This window comes from Bos javanicus, chromosome 17 (assembly GCF_032452875.1).
Source record: "Bos javanicus breed banteng chromosome 17, ARS-OSU_banteng_1.0, whole genome shotgun sequence".
Classification (NCBI taxonomy): domain Eukaryota; kingdom Metazoa; phylum Chordata; class Mammalia; order Artiodactyla; family Bovidae; genus Bos; species Bos javanicus.
In genome coordinates this window covers 58,197,494-58,217,325 of record NC_083884.1, presented here as the reverse complement: position 1 = coordinate 58,217,325, position 19,832 = coordinate 58,197,494, and the positions used below count along the sequence as shown (strand labels likewise).

General features: G+C 48.1%; 1 protein-coding gene across 4 annotated transcripts in view; it reads right to left on the bottom strand.

Moving 5' to 3' along the window:
• KSR2 (kinase suppressor of ras 2) overlaps window positions 1–19,832 on the bottom strand; it is a 485,548-nt gene that overhangs the window by 27,940 nt on the left and 437,776 nt on the right. For all 4 annotated transcript variants that reach the window (XM_061384873.1, XM_061384871.1, XM_061384874.1 and 1 more), the window contains 2 exons: window positions 1,401–1,497; window positions 314–447 (listed from right to left, as the gene is read on the bottom strand). In XM_061384873.1, coding sequence (XP_061240857.1) covers window positions 314–447; window positions 1,401–1,497 — 231 coding nt within the window. The remainder of the gene's footprint in view (window positions 1–313; window positions 448–1,400; window positions 1,498–19,832) is intronic.

The window sequence follows — 19,832 nt, the reverse complement described above, 5'->3', positions numbered from 1 at the left end:
TGGGTGAGTCCAACTTCCATGTGCGTGCTTGGAGGAAGGAGAGAGTCCTCAGGTGAAATTCAAGGGCAAGGGCATTGCAGGACTGAAGGCAGCTCTGTGCCCATTCAAAGGCACCACTTCCAAGACAGGCCCCTTGGGACTCAGAGCCTGACCTGGCACCAGCATTGCACCAGAGGCATAGCAGCCTCGCCCCTTGGTTAAACAATCTCAGGTCCAGCATCACGTCTAGGTCACTAAGGCCATTTGGGTGACTTCCCATCCCCTGACCATCACCTCTCGAGAACCCCTCAGGGCCCTTCCAACCAGCGCTCACCTGCCAGCCTGCAGCACCCCAGAAATGCTGAAGAGCCCGAAGTCTGTGATCACCACTTTGCCGTTGTCGTAGAAGACATTCTTGGACTTGAGGTCCTTGTGCAGGATCCCCTTGGCGTGGAGATAGCCCATGCCCTGCAGGAGACAAGGACACCTCTGTGCTCACTGTAGCCTGGCCTGGGCTCACGGTTCACACACGCTGCCTTTCCACCTTTGCCACACATGCTGAACAGCTGTAGGCCTGGGGTCCAGACACCCAGGCTTGCAAGTAGGGTGGAGAAGGCATGGCAAGTGGGAACAGGCAGGGTCCCCAAGGCAGAAATCTGCCACCAGCCTCAGATCATAGCAAAACCATCTCTATCTAAGTGCTTCTGCTTCCTGAAAAAGAAGCAAGGGAAGATCTCCCCCGAGGGAAAGGGGCAGGGCCAAATCTGAAAAGAGGGCCCCCAAGAGAAAGGAACCCCTTAGATCTTATTCCACACCACTGCAGAAATTCACTTGTGTTCCTCAAGAGACGTATCATGAGGCAATAATCAAGAACATGGAGAAAGGCTTATGGGAGGTCAGGCTCAAGGGTGAAATATCTACATTTCTATTTTTGCCTTAATGAGCAGTCACAGTTTTATTTCTTTTTTGAAGTTCAGTCCTAACACATCCAATGGAGAATAAAAACCTGAATATAACGGAGTCACGAGGTACCCAGAAAACACAGGATGTTCTCGTTTGTTCTAATCCCAAACACCACCCAACAATTTGATAGTTCCCCAGCAGCTATGGAGAGAGATGGTTTACACTCTTGGGAATTCAAGGATTCAGGGGGTAAGGAATTCTAGTCATGAGAAGAGCCCCTTGGTCCCTGCACACACCCAATTATCCTGATGACGGGACACCAGAAGGAAACCAAACATTGGTTGACCGTCTCTAATGGTTGTTTTAGCAATTGTTACACACATATGACACCTGGTATCATTCAGGTGAAGTTTAATTTCTTTTAAGCCCAAACTGTTGGTCTGAAGCTAGACCCTGAGTCTCAGGATGGGGCCAGGTCTTTCTGAGGTTCAGGGAGGAGGCCCCAGACCCTACGGTACCTTCACAATTTCTTGGGCAATCTGTCTCGTTTTGTTGACATCCAAGACGATCTTGGCGTCTCTCACCACAGAGTAGAGTGTCCGGCCCTTACAGAGGCTGGAAAGCAAAAGAACAAAATTCATGGTTGGCAGTTGTTAAGATAAGGGCCACCCACAACAGCTATTAAAAGCGACACACAGAGGGAATTCTCAAGTGGCCCAGGGGTTAGGACTTGGCGCTTTCACTGCCAGGGCCCAGGTTTGACCCCTGGTTGGGGAATAAAGATCTTGCAAGCTGTGCGGCACACACACAAAAAGTGATGCATAGAGAGTGGGGCGTGTGTGGACACACCACTATTATGCCCCTGAGATATTAAGCCTGCTACTGGACCTTGATTCCGGTTCTGGGATGCAGGTCTGAGAGCAAGTCCTTTGGGGTTCTTCAGGATCTTCACCAGCTTCCCCCTGCCTGCCTCGGCATCCAAGGATACCTTCAGAGTCTAGCCTAGCCCAGAAGCAGGAATGCCATGTACTGTCTAACCCAGGCTCTCACAGGTGAAAATCTGCTCGAAACCGATAACTTGTTTGTGGCAGTCCACAGGCAGCACTCAGACGGCACTCTGCTGGCCCCTCATCCCAGTTGCCATCACTTGCCAGGAGCCACTGGTGTGTGGGGACAGTGACGAAAGACCAGCAAAGCCATTGCTGATGTGTACTACGTGAATGATGTATTCAAGCCTTTGGACAGGGGTGTGTAAACACCAGTAACACTCCCCCAAACCAGATGCCTGTCTGGACAGAGGATTTTCAAACTATTTGCAGCCTCATTGAGTTCATTTTGAGGACCAGCGGTTCAAGATGAATGACAAGATGAAAAAGGACATTATACAGTGACAGTAACACCTCATTTAATCGCCGGCATGTTTATCCATCCGTTTCCTCTGCAATGAGCACGATTCCTGATGCACACAGACCACACATTCGGTGAACAGTCACCAAATGAATGAGAGAATGAATGAGTTCTAGATTCCCCATGGCATCCCCAGCCCCTAGGACCACGTCTCGCTCACTGCATCCACTACTGGCTGGAAGAAGAAGGAAGGACACTAGGAATGTTCATTTTCTGTGTCAAAATGATGGCATGACTTTTTCTTTTAATCTGTGACTTGACTGCTAAAATGTTTTTGGCTTCGTGTTCATTCCTTTAGTAGTTACCAAGCCCTGCTGTGGGATAGAATCAGCTGAGATCCTGTGGTTATAGCCAGAACTTTGGTGTCAGAAGGGCTCTGCTCTTCATCTACCATGTGTCTTGTGTCTTTCAGTGGGCTACCTAACCTCTCTGGGCCTCAGGTTCCTCATCTATCGAGGATCTAAGGAGACCTAGCCACAAAGTTAGTACGAGGACTGAATAAGAGAAAGATCTCTCTCATTGGTGTCCACCAATGAGAACAGGGGCCTAATGTCAGATTGGGTTGGAACCGTGGTATGTCTGTCAGTGGCTGTGACCCTGAGCAGGAGAGTTAACCTCTCTGAGCCTCAGTTTCATTATCTGTAAAATGGGGTCAATACAGATTTTGCTTGTATCAGGTTACTTAGGAGAATCACATGAAATCGGGTGTGTCAGGGTGTAGGCAATTCTCCATGCCCAATACAGTCACTATTCCTGAAATGCTGGCTATTACGAGAGGTGGTAAATGATCAATAAAACGGTGAACATACACACACATACTTGTGTGCAAATATATATAAGAATTATATATTTATACACATGTCGCATTGGTCTGTCCACGTATTATCTACCCATCTGTCCACTTGCTCATCATGCTACCTGTAATCACTCATGATCTTCGACTAAGGTTGGTTTCTTCACCTGCTTGAGGTGAGATTCCCAGGGTAGCTGACTCACAGACAGGCTGATTCTCCTGTCCAAGGTTGCCCAGTTTGTCAGCGGGTGACAGCCACAGTGACTCAGGGCTGTCCCCTCTTGCTGGGTAGTGCATTTGCTGTGGCTGCTGGAGGCGAGGTGGAGGAGCGGGGAGTGGGCTGCACAGCCAATTAGACCGAAGTGACATTTAAGTATTCAGGATGGTGGAGACCGTGGGTGGATTCCCTCGCCCAGAGACGCTGTTCCTGAATAGTCACCTACGCTGATTACCCGCCAGAGCCCAGAAGAAATATTATATGTTCCCACTGTAGACAGCATGGTGAACAATTGCAACAGGCTCCAAGACTCCTAGACTCTCAGAGTGATTGTGTAGAAGTTGCAGGGTTCAAATGTCCATCCCTGTCTCCTTTCCCCCGCTCACATCCTCCTTTCCAGCAGCAGCTGCTGAAGTCTGTGCTTCTCCTTCCACCTTAGGGCATCTGGAGCCCCGTGGACACACACACACCACCTATGGCATCTGGAGCCCCCTGGACACACACACACACACACATTCACACACAGGCTGGTAGGATATCAATTGGTAAGATCACAGCTTGGCACATCCACTAAAGCGAAATATACAAATAACTCAGGACCAGCAATTCCTTCCCTAAGCATGTACCCAGGAGGCATGCATACTCACACTGACCTACAGACATGTACCAGAATGTACCAGAATATTCTAGAATGTTAATAGCAATCCATTCATATTAGCCCCAAACTGGAACCTACCCACATGTCCACCAACAGAAAAATGATGATACATCCATGTAACAAAATAAATTCATACTGGATTATTAATAAGCAAATTATTGCTAACTGCAAAAGACATGAAGTTCTAAACAAATGCTGAGCAAAAGAAGCCACACAAACACTGAATGATTCCATTTACATGAAGTTCAAAAGCAGACAAAACTGGTTTATGTGCTACAAGTTAGCACAGCGGTGACCTTTCGTGGGGAGGCTGGAAAGGGCGTGAGGGGTGCTGGGGGCAGGTGATGCGCCTTATTTTGCTGTGGATGTTGGTTATATGGATGTGTGTTTAGTGAAAATCCATCAGGCTGTCCTCTTAGGATATGAACACTGTGGTAGATACATTATCCTTCCAAAAATATATACTTAAAAAAAAATCCGTGATTACTGGGCATATACCCCTAAGAAAACCAAAATTGAAAGAAACACATGTACCCTAATGTTCGCTGCAGCACTATTTACAATAGTTAAGACGTGGAAGCAACCTCGATGTCTATCAACAGGTGAATGGATAAGGAAGTTGTAGTACATACACACAATGGAATATTACTCAGCCATGAAAAAGAACACATTGGAATCAGTTCTAATGAGGTAGATGAACCGATAGCCTATTATACAGAGTGAAGAAAGTCAGAAAGAGGAAAACAAATGTCGTATATTAACACATTTATATGGAATCTAGAAAGATGGTACTGATAAACCTATTTGCAGGGCAGCAGTGGAAACACAGACACAGAGAACAGACTGCTGGATACAGCGGGGGAAGGAGAGGGTGGGATGAATTGAGAGAGTAGTATGGAAACATACACATTACCATATATAAAACAGATAGCCAGTAGGAACTTGCTGAATGACACAGGGAGGTCAAATCAGGTACTCTGTGACAACCAAGAGGGGTAGGATGGAGTAGGAGGTGGGAGGGAGATTCAAGAAGGAGGGGACATATGGATACCTATGGCTGATTCATGTTGATGTATGGCAGAGACCAACACAATATTGTAAAGCAATTATCCTCCAATTAAAAGTAAATTAAAAATCAGTGAGGAAAGGATGAACCATTAATACATGGTGTTGAAACAAAATCCCAGCCAATATCGACACCCCTGGTATCCGTTTCTAAATGCTTCACACAGTCCAGAGGGACAGTACCTGCAGGGGAAAGGGGGGCAGCGTGCAGGGCTGCGCCTGCTCAGGTGTGTATACGTGGCTGAGTGAGAGCAGGTGTGGGGTGAGGGCTGAGCTCTGAGCAGAACAGGCACTGGGCAGGCGCATGAGTGGCTGAGGCTCCAACAGTCCAGGCAGGTCGGTCCAAGTATCCGCGGCAACTGCTCTGAGCGTGGGATTTCTGTGGCTAATGCCAGTGCCCTAAAAGCCACTGGTGGATGCGCGGTGGGGAAGGGAAGGGAGGATGGGATGGTTTTCTGAGCACGTGTGGGACCTATCTCACCCCAGCATCCTCTCAGCATCCCTGCAGGGTCCACGCTGTCACCCACCTCTTACAGGTGAGGATGCAGACACCCAGAGGGGCAGAGGACCTGTGTCAGGGACACACAGCCACGGCATCCACGGTGCGGGTGCCAGGTGCTGGACACAATTCGGGGCCACGAAAGAGACACAGGGCTGAGGGAATCCAAATTCCAACCCTTTACTGCTTGTTGGGTGACCTGGGGAAGTGACTTCAAACTCGCCTCCTCAGGTGTAAAATGGGGATAATAGTAACAATACCAGCTAACACAGGCCGAGCCCTTTATATGTGCCCAGCGCCAGTCTAAGCCTAGAACCCAGGAGGTGGGTACTCTCTTGGTGTTTCACTGATTTCAATGGGCATTTCCTCACATTGTAACGAGCATCTCTGAAATCAGAATGCATTTTGCATTCGTGGACAGGTGACAGTTTTACGGGCACTGCCTTTCTCTGGGGTACATGGAAGAAATGGTACATGTTCTAGTCGATGGCATCTTTGACTTCACCGAGTTCAGGATCAGCCCCGTTTCTACAGATGAGGCTCAGAGAGGTGAAGCTGACCTGGGATTTGAACCCAAGCAGGCTGCCTCCAGGGTTTATGTTCTTAACTCCTATCTTTTAGCAATTGATGGGGAGTTAACTCCCATCTTAACAATTTTTTTCAGACTCCAACATATTATAGGCCCTCAGTAAATGGTGGCTGTAATATCACTACGAACATCAACGATAGCAATGAAGATTAATGACGTCCAATGCCCTCAGTAGCAGAGTTAGTCTGGAGGTCAAGAGAAGGTGTTTTGGTGGCTTACAGATATATTTAGAATCTCTCTAGCTTCTGGGGCGTATCCTCAAGAGCTAGTGTACACACAGCATCTCTCTCTGCAACAAAGATCCTATTCTTCTGAGAAGAGGAGCATGGACTGGGAATTTCCCATCTTATCTACAGGTCACTGTCCCTCCCAGCCCTGGCCCCAGGCAGCTCATAAAAGGCTGTCTTTGATCCCACATCCCAGGTGACACAGTAAACCTTTGGTGCAGCAAGTGTAAGATTTTTATTGTAAACCGGCCTAAAAGAGGCTTGTCAAAACCGATCAGATAAAACCATCTAGTGGGTTTCTCTCCAAGGGTCTCTGTTCAAACTGGCTCATTCTGCCAAAACAGTGGCTGGGAAAGAAATCTGAACGCCATAGCAGCTGTTTCCTTTCTCTCCCACAAACTCCTCACCGTCAAAGCCAGGGAGCCAGGCCAGTGTGAATGGTGGGGAGTGGGGGCGGGGGGCAACCTCCTCTGAAGACTGACAGACCGGCTCCCAGCCCAACTCTGCCCGCTCTGAGCCCACACGCCTTGGGGACTCACTGTGGCTCACCTGTGTTCCCATTGGTAACTGTGGTCAACTCAGTAACAGTCCCCCAAAGACATCCACAGGCTTCCCTGGTGGCGCAGTGGTAAAGAATCCACCTGCCGATGCAGGAGACATGGCAGATGCAGGTGTCAGGGGTTAGATCCCTGGGCCAAGATCCCCTGGGGAAGGAAATGGCAACCCACTCCAGTATTCCTGCCCGGAAAATTCCATGGACAGAGGAGCCTGGCAGACTCCAGTCCATGGAGTCGCAGAGTCAGACACTACGGAGCATGTATGCAGAAAGAATATTTACGCGCAAAAGGGATTCTGTAGCTGTGATTAGATTAAGGTTCTTGAGGTGGGGAGACTACCCTGGAGGATCAGGGTGGGCCCAACATGTCATCACAAGGGTCCTTGTAAAAGGAAGGCAACAGTTGAGCGAGGGAAGGTGGCAAGTGAACCAGGAGGCAAAGGAGAGGCAGAGGGAGATCGGAGGACGAGGACGGTAGAGGAGGCTGAGTGATGTGATGTGAGAAGGAATCAACCAGTCTTTGCTGGCTGTGGGGATGCAGAAGTGGCTGCAAGCCAAGGGATGCAGGCAGCCAAGAGAAGCTGGAAAAAGCAAGGTGTGGGTTCTCCCCAAGGACTCCCCTCCCCGAACAGAATGCGGCTCTGTCCAAGCCCTGATTGTAATAACCCTGTGAGACCCATTTTAGACTTCCAACCTTCAGAGCTATATGTTTTTGTTGTTTCAAGCCACTGAGTTCATGGTAATCTTACTGCAGCAACTGACTTACTCAGCGGTAGTAAGTAGTGTCACAGATAGGGTATGAGGGGGAAATGGGATCACGCAAGTGTGGTGCTAGACCCAGCAACTGGCCAGAATGTGTACGCCTTGAACATGGCTCACATCACACCTAATAATGTTAATATTATGTCTAATAATATTCTAATATTACCTCTAATAATAACTCTCTCCTGTCTGGATGACTATGATGCCCCTCATGGCCACTTTGCCTCTCCCAATTCATCTTCCATCCAGAACTTTTGAGTGGCAGCTTCAAAATGCAAAGCTGACCAGGTCACTCCCCCACTACAATGGCTCCCCACTGCCTAACAGTGGACACAGACCTGACTCTTCCAGCGTCCAAAGATCCTGCAGAGTCTGGCCCCTGCAGATGACTCACCCCTTTGCTCATGGAGCTCCAGCCACAGTGGCCTAGCTCAGGGCCGCTGCCCGCCAGCTCATCTTTTCGGCCTGCGATGCTCTCCCCATCTGGCCTCAGAAGCCTCCCCAGCTAGGTCGGCCCCTGTGGCACCGGGCACTCCATCTTTGCAGCCTTTGTTGTGGTTGCCATTCCACATGGGTCAGCTGGAGTCTTTGATTATGGGCCGTCTCTCCCTCTGGACTGTACACGCCATGAGGGTAGGGTCTAGCCTACTTGGCTGCCACTGTCCTCCCAACATACAAAAGCTTCTGAAGGATGGAGAGATGTGATGCCTCCTATGGCCAGGCCTCCTCTTCCAGGGTTCCTGGGTGTGGGATCCCCACCAGAGCATTCACATCACATCCAACCAAACAAAAACACCTTCTCAGGGGCCTGTATCTTTACCTTTCTTGGCTTGTTTTGCTTGTGGGCTTTTTTGGGAAGTTCTAAGGGGCTCTGGATGAAAGTAACAATTGGTCCTTTTAGGAAGGAAGGGGTGTTGGACTTTTGGGCAGGCTCGGTCTTGCATTTGAATGTCCCTCGACAGGGCACGTAGGTCTCCTCTGCCACATCTGCTCCACTTCCTGCAGTGACACCACCTGCCTGGACCTCACAGGTATTTAAGCACTGGGGCAGTGGCCAACAAACTTGAGTGTGCGTGAGAATTCCCCGGAAGGGCTTGGGAAAACAAAGATGGCTGTTCCCACCCACAAGAGATTCCGATTCTGAGAGTCCAGGGGGAGCCCTGAGAATGTGCTTTTCTGACAAGTTGCCAGGTGACGCTATTAATAACGCAGGTGGTCTGGGGACCCCACTTTGAGACCTGTCATTCAAGCCAATCTTGTTTTCCTGAGCCCCAGAGATCATTAAGTTCACAATCACAGTCCCTTTAGTGAGTGCCATTTGGACCCAGTACTGTTCTAGGTGTAACAGATACAGTGAGTGAGGCAGGCCCATCTTCATCTGGGCCTGCCGGGATGAGGAGAATTTAGGCGATAAACACGTAAGCCAGCAAACTGATGAACTTTCCGGGTGGAATGAGTGCTATGAACAGAATGAACAGACTTACTGGGAAAAACATGGTGGAGCTGGGAACCTTCTGGGCTAGGACACTCAGGAAAAGCTGCTCCAGGCAATGGCATGCTGAGACTAAAGAAATAAGCCGGCTGTGTGGAAATCTGGGAGACAAGGCCTCCAGGCTAAGGGGCCAGCAGGTGCGAAGGCCCTGAGGCAGGATCAATGCAGTACACTTGACCGCACAGCCCAGGCCATATGGCCGGACTCTAGAGAGCATCTAGAGGTGTCCGCCTTCCCCAAGTGTTGATCCTCCAGATAAAAGAAACAGCTGGGTGGGAACCGTCCTCAGCTCTGCCTGATTTTTAGCTGTTTTTAAAGTCAGCTATTGTTTTAAAAACACTGGGTTCTGTCAGAAGGGATTTACAACCCCTCAGCTGCTCCTCCTCCTCACTTACTTCTCAGCATCCCCGATCTCTCAAAACTCAAAACCCACTTAATTGCCCTCTGCGCTTTCCCCTTCCCTTGAGCAAATAAATCACACGCCCAGTGACAAGTTGCTGCTCCATCAAATTCCAGCCGCAGGCAATCTCTAACTTCCAAGTACTTTGTGAATCTAACACCGAGGATATTAAACCTTGGCACTCTGGGGCTTTATAATAAAAAAAAGCCAGGTTAGCTTCCCATAAAAATGGGAAATGCCAGAAAGCGAGTGAGAAATGCCAGCTGTGTGCCACCTGCTTAACCCGACCTGCGTCCAGGAAATGAAGAGTTATAGTTGCATTAAGTGAGGGGCTGGCTGGGGAAGGCTCATGTCCCAGCCAGGCAAGAAAGATGACAGGGACCCTCAAGGCCTCGGAATATGCAGAGCAGGAACTAGCAGTGCTTTAAAGCAGGGCTTCAGCTTTTTTTCTTTATTTTTGCAATGCACCACCCCCAACCCCACCCAGGCTTGGATACCCTGCCATGCTTGAAGAAGTGGGAAGGAAAAAGCAGCTTATAATCTCCACTTCACTGGATTCCTCTCTCCGTTTTTGCTAAATCCAGAAAGGCCAAGTGTTGAATCCTCTGGGCCCTACAAGGAGTGGGATAGGGGTTCTGTACATTTTAAGGGGTGTCCTAGCCACTGACTGTGACATTCTGTCCTCCCTGTTCTGTGTCTTCTGAGGGAGGGAGTGTTCCAGGGGCACCGGCATCCAGCTGGGGAGGGTTGGGCCTCTAGTTCACTGCAAAAACTTCTGGCTGCTTCCTTTGCCTCTCATCACACTGTGTGGTCCAGCCACTGCCCAAGACCTGTTCTTCTGACTTTATCAAAGACATCCAAGGAATGTTTCTCCTGGACTCTACAGTATCTTTTCTCAGCATCACCTAAAGTTCAGTGAGGATTTCACTTGGTACCTCCCACATTGCAATCATTCCAAAACCACCTAAAGATTTTTTTGCCAGATTGGCCAGCTCTTATTATTTATCACTTGCTAATAGTTTTCCTTTAGATGCACTGCCTCTGAAAAATAAGTGTACTTCAGGAAGAAAATGTATCATTACCTTTTATCATTATCAGAAGGAAACTCAGAATTTCTAGCCCCAAATAAATGTAAAAATAGATATACAATGAAAACAAACCCACTAAAAACCAAAATTAAACCCTTGCTTAGCATCATGGCCTGCCAAATGGTTGAAGCTTAAGGCCTCCTCTTTTTGTTTAAATGTTTGGCAAGTAAGGGTTGCTGCTGCTGCTGCTAAGTCGCTTCAGTCGTGTCTGACTCTGTGTGACCCCATAGACGGCAGCCCACCAGGCTCCCCGTCCCTGGGATTCTCCAGGCAAGAACACTGGAGTGGGTTGCCATTTCCTTCTCCAGTGCATGAAAGTGAAAAGTGAAAGCGAAGTTGCTCAGTTGTGTCCGACTCTTCGCAGCTCCATGGACTGCAGCCTACCAGGCTCCTCCGTCTGTGGGATTAAATACCAGAACTGAATGAAAAGTTTCTCCTAAATGTCACCAGAAGGATAGAGAGAGAATTAAGAGGAAAATCATGATCCCACTAGTGGTTCAATATTATCTGGGGCTGGTGGTACCTGTCCTAACTTCTGGGAAATCTGGGCTCATTTAATCCTTAGGCCTGACAACTTTCCCCTCCTGCCAATTAGGTATTAACAGGGAGGTGCTTCCCAGGTGGCTCAGTGAATAAAGAATCTGCCTGCAATGCAGGAGATACGGGTTCGATCCCTGGGCCAGGAAGATCCCCTGGAAATGGCAACCCACTCCAGTATTCTTGCCTGGGAAATCCCATGGACAGAGGAGCCTGGCGGGCTACAGTCCATGGGGTCATAATGAGTCAGACATGACTGAGCACGCACACACGCACACAGGCCAGGTATGTGCAGTGACAAGGTAAAAAGGATCATTTCCCTGGTGATGGAGCTGACGTTCTAGTGGGGGAGACAGATGACAGGCACACAGAATAACTGTAGGTGACGATGAGGGCAATGAGGAAGCACACGTGTGGACAGGCAGACCGTGAGCATGGAGAGGGTGCCTCTTTGAACAGGTAGCCAGGGTGAGCAGCGGGGAGTCCTTCCAACATCCTGTTCTGTTGTTTCAGGGCAAGGACTGTGGAGTGACTTCTGGCAACATCCAACCAAATGACCCTGATCTAATATCTCCAAGGAGGGCAGGCCTCATCATGTTTAGGAAGATGACCATCTACCTAAGGCTTCCCTGGGGATCAAGACAGAGCCAAAAGGTTCCCAGGTATCATCACACTGAATGCTTCTAATAACTTGGCAAAATAGATCTAATAGATCAAAATAACCCTAACCCTAACCCTTTGTATAGATGAGGAAGCCAAGGCAATGAGTCAGCCTGTCCTTTCTTAGCTATGTGGTCTTAGGCAAGTTACCTGAAATCTTTGGAACTCAGAGTGCTTTGTGAACTATGAGGAGAGGTGATTCCGGAAAAGAGTTGGTTATCCATGTGAGCAGGAGTGTGATCTCTACATGCACTTAGCTGCCTGGAGCTGATGGTGGTCTCTCTACAAGGCACTGAGTCGAGACCCTGTCATGCCAGCCTGCACAGGAGGGGAGGCTCTATGTTACAAATGGAAAAATTCATGTGCAGGAAGGTTAAGTAACCTGCCCAGGGCCCCACAGTCAGTGGGCAATGGGGTCAGGACCCGAGTCCAAGTCTCAAATTGTCTTTCCAGGATTTCTTAAGATCCCCTGGGAAAGGATGGTTTCACAGAGCAGGAACTGGCAGAGCCCAGCTCAGAGGACCTGATCTTAGAAACCCTTGTTTATCCACTGAGCTGAGACTCTCCCTCCCTTCCCAGCTCTAGGCCTCTCCTTCCACCCTTTCAATTCAGGGCCAGCCCACGTTTGGCCTCATCACCCACTCTGTTGCTTCTGTTTGGGAACTCTCAGCTGCCACCCAAAAACAGGCAAGGCAGGCTGCAGGGAGCTAGACCGTGGGAGAGGATCTGGAGGCTTCTGGATGCATCCATGCAAGCCAAGTCCAGTGGACAGTACACATGGGCCAGGCCTGGGGGAGGAGCTCAGGAAGTGCTTCCAGAATGGGTGAATGGATGAACAAAGAAATGAGGGACTCCAACCACTTTCCTTCTTCCCATCGCCTGTGGGACCTGGGAGAGCCATGCTCCGGGCCAAAGCAGATCTTCCTTACCAGCTCAGCACATGAAACTGACTATGTGCCAAACCAGACCCACTCAGCAAGGAAGCTTCAGGTCTCGTTCCTGCCCAAGGCTCTCTGTGGCACAAAAAGACTGGACCGACCCAGGTCCTTCCCTCTGGAGCTGGATATCAAAACTCAACTGGATATGCTACTGTTGCCCCTGACCAGAACCACATTTTTGTAAACTGAACAGTCAACTGAATGACTATTTTTAAAGTGTATACATACACCACCTAATTCATATGCATTAAAACTCACAGAGAAGATAGACTCCAGGGTGTTAGCAGGCCTAGTCCCGGGCTGTGGGATTAGAAGCTTTGCAAGAAATTTTTTCTCCCTGCTTATCTCTTTTTCCTAATTTTTCTCCAATAAACATGTATTACTTTTGTAAAATGAGAAAAAAGGAAAAAAGCAACTTTGAGTCAGACTTAAATGAAACTAGACACATGTTTATGCTATAGACAGTTTGAAAAACATTGAACTGGTGACAGACTGAAATGAGAAAGCAGAGTGGGAACCAAATTCTTCCTCCCAGGAGCCCAGCCTCGCCTGGAAGGCTCTCTGGCTGTGACTCTCAGGGCAGAAAGCTGTTTACTGCTCCCCCGTCTTCTGCACAGGGTTTACAGCCCGGTCAGGGCACACGGCCAGTGACTGGCCCTTATGTGAAAGTCCCAATGGATCTCTTTCCCTCTGAAAAAATTGCATCCCTAATGAAGAAGATGAATTTGACTATTTGATATTTTAAAAAACTCTATCGGAGTCTAGTTGGTTTACAATGTTGTGTTAGTTTCAGGCGTACGGAAGAGTGAATGTTATACACATACACTCCTTTTCAGATTCTTTTCCCATATAAACTACTAGGGTATTGAGTAGAGTTCCTATGCTGTACAGCAAGTTATCATTAGCTATCTATTTTATATATCAGTTCAGTTCAGTCTCTCAGTTGTGTTCGACTCTTTGTGACCCTATGGACTACAGCACACCAGGCTTCCCTGTCCATCACCATCACCAACTCCCGGAGCTTGCTCAAACTCATATCCATCAAATTGGTGATGCCATCCAACTATCTCATCCTCTGTCATCCCCTTCTCCGCTTGCCTTCAATCTTTCCCACTATCAGTGTCTTTTCTAATGAGTCGTTATTTGCATCAGGTGGCCAAAGTATTGGAGGTTCAGCTGCAGCATCAGTCCTTCCAATGAAGGGTGGATTTCCTTTAGGATTGGCTGGTTTGATCTCCTTATAGTAGTGTGTATATGTCAATCCCAGTCTTCCAATTTATCCCTCCCCCACGCTTACCCCCTAGTAACCTACATCTGTAACTCTATTTCTGTTTTGTGGATAAGTTCATTTGTACACTCCTCTGTTCGCCGCCCCCCCTCACTTTTTTAGAGATTCCACATATAAGTGCTATCGTATGGTTTTTGTCCTTCTCTGACTCACTTCACTCAGTCTGACAAAGTGACTGTGGGGCTGGTAAAGGAGAAGGGGCAGACAGATGAGTGGTGTGTGTAACCCCATAAAGAGTTGTGTCCTTTCCACCCTTGGGAAGAGAGGGAGGAGAAGGAAGGGAGGAGAAAAGGGGAAAGGGAATATGTGTAGAAATTTCTAGAGTTGTTGGGTTCTCGTCCTTCAGGAAGAGATGGGGAAACCAAAAAGCAGAAGGGGGATGGAATTTCCCAAGGCTGTGCTTCGACTGGCAAAGCTGAGCTGGAAACCAGACCTGTCTGAGACGAAACTGTGGGCTTACAGCCACAGAGCCATGCTGCCTCCTGAGAATAAGCAATACCATTCACTGAACCTTCCCGTGAGCCTTCTGCTAAAGGTTTTGCATGTGTGATCTTACTTAGTCTTACTCTTAACCTTGACCCTTTTGGGGAGGTATCGCTCCTACTTCACAGATGGGAAAACTGAGACTCTGACTGGTGAGGTTGTTTTCTAAGTTCACACAGCTAAGATACACGAGGCAGAGCTGGCATTCTCCCCTTGGTCTATTTGACACGTACATCTTGCTCTCAATCTCTAAGCTACTTGGCCTCTTCAGGAAATGGAAAGAACAGAGGCTGAGGGCTGAGAAAACCAATGTTCTTGAGCTCCTGAGATAAAACTGATGCTTGTCTCCCTCTCATCAGAGACCTGGGGGGTGATGGGGAAGGGGACTTTTCATCTTCCTACTTTTCCAACATCCATTTGTGACTTTCCTGGTGGTCCAGTGGCTAAGACTCTGCACTCCCAATGTAGGTGGTCCAGGTTCCATTCCTGGTCAAGGAATTAGATCCCACATGCCACAACCAAGAGTTCATATTGTTGTTGCTTAGTTGCTAAGTTGTGTCTGACTCTTTGGGACCCCATGGACTGTAGCCTGCCAGGCTCCTCAGTCCATGGGATTTCCCAGCCAAGGATATTGGAGTGGGGTTGCCTCTTCCTTCTCCAGGGGATCTTCCTGACCCAGGGATCAAATCCATGTACGCTGCAATGGCAGGCAGATTCTTTACCACTGAAACACCGTGGAACCCTGTATTGGTATTCTTCAACTAAAAGATCCTGCAGCATGCTGCAAGACCTGGTGCTGTCAAAGTAAATAAATGAACACTCATCTGTGCTAAAAACTCCTTAGAAAGTGAGCAGAGAGGGAACATATCTCAACATAATAAAGACCATATATGATAAATCCATAGCTACTTTTAACACCCTTAAATAAAAGTTTAAAAAATGCAAAAGAGAAATGGTATTTTGTGACCTGTGAAAATTACATGAAATTCAAATTTCTGTGAAATAATGTTTTGTCGGCACACAGCCACACTCTTTGTTTCCATATTGTCTGTGGACACCTCTGCATCACAGCAGAAGAGCTGAGTAGTTATGACAGGGACTGACACAGTTGAAATATCTCCTGTCTGGTCCATTATGGAAAATGGTTGTTGACCTTTGTTCTAAGAAACTGGAGTGGGTCAGCAGAAATTGGGCTACTAGGTCTAGGAGTTTGACAGATTTGAACCATTCCTCTCTGCTCTGAGAACCAGGTGTGGTCAAGGTCAAGTGGGCTTCCCATTCATTTGTTCCCTCATTCACACATCCAACCATTCACCATCCACCCATGCCCTGAGCCAACACTCCCCGCCAGGTGTGGGCGGGCAGTGCAGGGGCACAGCTCTCGGCTGGGGATTCAGCCAGGCAAATGTGGGAGAAGGCAAGCGTCTGGGGCCAGTGGAAATGCAGGCCAGGGACTTCTCTGCAAGCTAAGTTCCACAACAGTGGAGATGGATGTACTGCCCACCGCCACCCCTGACTGGAGGGAGGCTCCATCAAGGACCCACCTGAGCCTGGCATGCCGTGACTTTAACCGGGAAGCACATACCAAGTTCATGTCACACAATGTACATGTTTCTGAGTTTCCTACCTCTTCTGCCATTCCCTGCCTGACTTCCCACACCGTACCCTACCAGAGCCTTCCCAGGTGGCCCCTGGGCATGAAATTAGCTGGACAAATGTGCACCGGAGTGAGATAAATCCCAAATTGCTTTAGAATGCCTTTCTTGCAGACCACTGGCTTGGACAGGGCCAGCAGGGGGAGGTTACCTGATGCGCTGCCAGCAAAGGATCCCTGTAGCAAAGGACACGTCTGTGCATACCGATAAGTGCATGCACTTTGTTTCTATGGGTTCAAGTGCCTCTGCCTGTATGCATGCGTGTGTGCATATGAATATGTGTATATTGTTTACATGTGAGTGAATTCACGTGTGTATGTGTGCAAGAAGGCAGTAGTATGTGTATATACTTGTGTGTATGTGTGTTGGGGGGACGTCTTTGCATTTACGGGTCCACTTGTGTAGTATATACTTGTGTGTATGTGTGCTGGGGGGATGTCTTTGCATTTACGGGTACACTTGTGTAGAGTCTAAGTATGGATTTGTTTTTTTGTGACTAGAATTGGGGAAAGGAAAGCAGGTACAGTCATGCCAGCTGCAGAACTGGCCACTGCCTCTCTCTCTCCCCTTGAAAAGCACTCTGTCTTCATTTCCCCCAGTCTCTGGAATGCTCCAATGAAAACCTCAATTTTTTTGTCTGAAAACTGGAGGCTCAGGTTACCAGGGGCTGGAGATAGTGAGTGACTGTTGATGGGTTTCTTTGTGAGGTGATAGATGTTCTGAAATCATATAGTAACATTTCATGAAACGTAATCTATAAAAATATTGAATAACTATGTTGTACATCTTGCAGAGTCAGAAGGACTTAGCAACTGAACAACAATGTTGTACATATGAAACTAATATAATATTGTAAATCAACTATACTTCAATAACATTAGATTTGGTGACAGTTTCACAGCTTTGTAAATAAATTACAAACCACTGAACTGTATGGATAATATATACAGATTTTATCTATCTATCTATACATATAGATACAAAATCAATTAAGTTGTTTAAAAAAGAAAAAATTTTAAGTTCACAAAAATTTCCACCCTCCCACTCACTTATTCTCACTACATTTACAGAGGAGCCCTGGTCTGGGGAAAAAAAAAAAAATCCTGATTTCTCAGCCCGGAAAGGAATTTTACCAGGGAGGGATTTCCTCAACTTTCTAGAACCCATGGCTTTGCCAGGCTGACAGCAAGGAATTCTGTGTCCTCTGCACTTGAAGTTTGTAGCTAAATCTACAACGCTGAGAAGGGGTTAAGACAGGCTGGATGGACAGAATCACGGGGATGAACACTGGCAGGGAAATGAACTACCATTTCATTACCCCGAGAGAGATGGAGAATCCAGGGACAGGGGAGTGCACTGGGAGAAGTCAGAAACAGAAATGGAAGAAACAGAAAAAAGAGGGGAGAGGGGAGAGAACTCACCAGGGAGGCAGCCGTGTCCAGCAGTTAAGAGCTCAGAATTTGGAGCTGGGCAGAACTGGGCTCCAGATCCATGCCTGGACCTCTTATGTTAGAAGCCTCTGGGCATGTTGCTAAAGATAAAAAATGTGGGTGGACAAGGCAGAAACTACCTTACAGGTCTGGGGGTATTAAATTAGAACACTCTTGCATGGAAGACAAAAGGTCCTGTGCTCACCAAGTTCAGTGTCCTATTGCTCCCTTCCAGCTCCCCTGGAGACCACTTCTCGGTCTCTTTGTGGGTATGCAGCACCACATGGCCGGTTCTGGGCCAATGGAAAGAGACCCCTGGAGCTTTCTGTCTGGGGTACAGAGAAGCCTATGGCTGATCTGCAGCCTTTTCTACCACGGTCAGTGTGGAGGCCTCAGGATGACAGGGTAGAGTCACAAGACTGGAGTTTGCTGGATCCCTGAATGACTGCGTGGAAGACAGCTCCCCTGGAGCACTGACCAACCTATAGCAAATTCAAGTGAGTGAGAAACTTTAAGTAAGCCAAAGAGATACCAGGGGTCTTTGTCACTGCAGCATAAGCCTATCCTATCCTGACTACAGTACCTGGTTGGCAGGTAATTGATGCAATCCGCCAACTCAACAGAAAAGACCCTGATGCTGGGGATGATTGAAGGCAAAAGGAGAAGAGGGCGGCAGAGGATGAGATGGTTGGATGGTATCATAAATTCAATGGACATGAACTTGGGCAAATTCCAGGAGACAGTGAGGGACAGGAAGAACTGGCATGCTGCAGTCCACGAGTCACAAAGAGCTGGACACAACTTAGCAACTGAACAACACAGTAATTAGCAGGACGGAAAGGTCTGCAGGTGTAGGGCTTTCCCAGCAGGTAGGACAGGTACCACCAGCCCCAAAGAGCACTGACTCACACAGAGATGAAGTGAGTGGGGGCCTAAGAAAACATAAATAGACACAGTAGTAAAATAAAAATAAGATACTCTGGCTAGGGCCATGCTTCTACAGCAACCATCGCCAGGGAAACCAGTCTCCGAGATGGGAACCATGCTTTCCGCTCTGCTGAAGAAGCATGGTTCTTTACCAAATGGCCCACTGCTGCTGCTGCTAAGTCGCTTCAGTCGTGTCCGACTCTGTGCGACCCCATAGATGGCAGCCTACCAGGCTCCCCCGTCCCTGGGATTCTCCAGGCAAGAACACTGGAGTGGGTTGCCATTTCCTTCTCCAATGCATGAAAGTGAAAAGTGAAAGTGAAGTCGCTCAGTCGTGTCCGACTCCCAGCGACCCCACGGACTGCAGCCCACCAGGCTCCTGCATCCACGGGATTCTCCAGGCAAGAGTACTGGAGTGGGGTGCCACCATCCTCTCCCACAGACACCTCCATTTGTCTATAACTTGGCAGTGGTTTTAAAGAAGCAGGAGCAAATGGGAACTTATGCTCAGCAAGATTCTATTTCATGTTTTTGTTAATAGCTTTCTCCTGCTTTGCACAGATAGAAAGCAAGTCACCCCAGGGATATGACCTTACCTCTCAATCATTTAAAAACAGAAAATAAATGTCCAGAGAGATTAAAAACACAGGTTCTGTGCCCCGAAGCGCTGTCACATGACAACGTGGCATCTTCATGGGAAAGATGAAAACTCCATGTAATCCTATTACAAATATTTCCACTAGTCACCTAGCTTCACTTTGGTAATCTGTTTCAATGTAAAGTCCTGTCGTTCCCCATAAACCAATTTAGAAGGTACAGGAGCAAAATGTAAGTTTGTGCCAATTTCTCGAAGATGGGTGAGAATCGTCACTCAGGTTCATCTGGGGTTCTTTTTTCCCCTTAAACTCTTAACTCCAGGGCATGAAGAGAGTTCCTTTCCAATATTCACTCAGGTAATCTTGCCCTTCCAGGCCTCCTTAACTCCCAGAGGCACTCTAGTTTCTATCTGCAAAGCTTTGAGGGCAAAGATGAAGGGATCTTCACAAGCAAAGGTCCGGCTATCTTGACACCCAAGGCTCATGTGCTTGGAGATGCTATAGGGAGGTTTGTGGGAGGGGATGCCCAGGCCTGGGGCTGGGATGCATATAAGAGAAGTGAGGACCAGCCAGGCCATTCAGTCTATACAGCTCAGGACCAGAGTCCTGACCTCATACCAGTGCCTATCCGGTCCTCTGTGCTATATCAGTTCATACACACTGCCTGAATGGGTCTGCTGCTT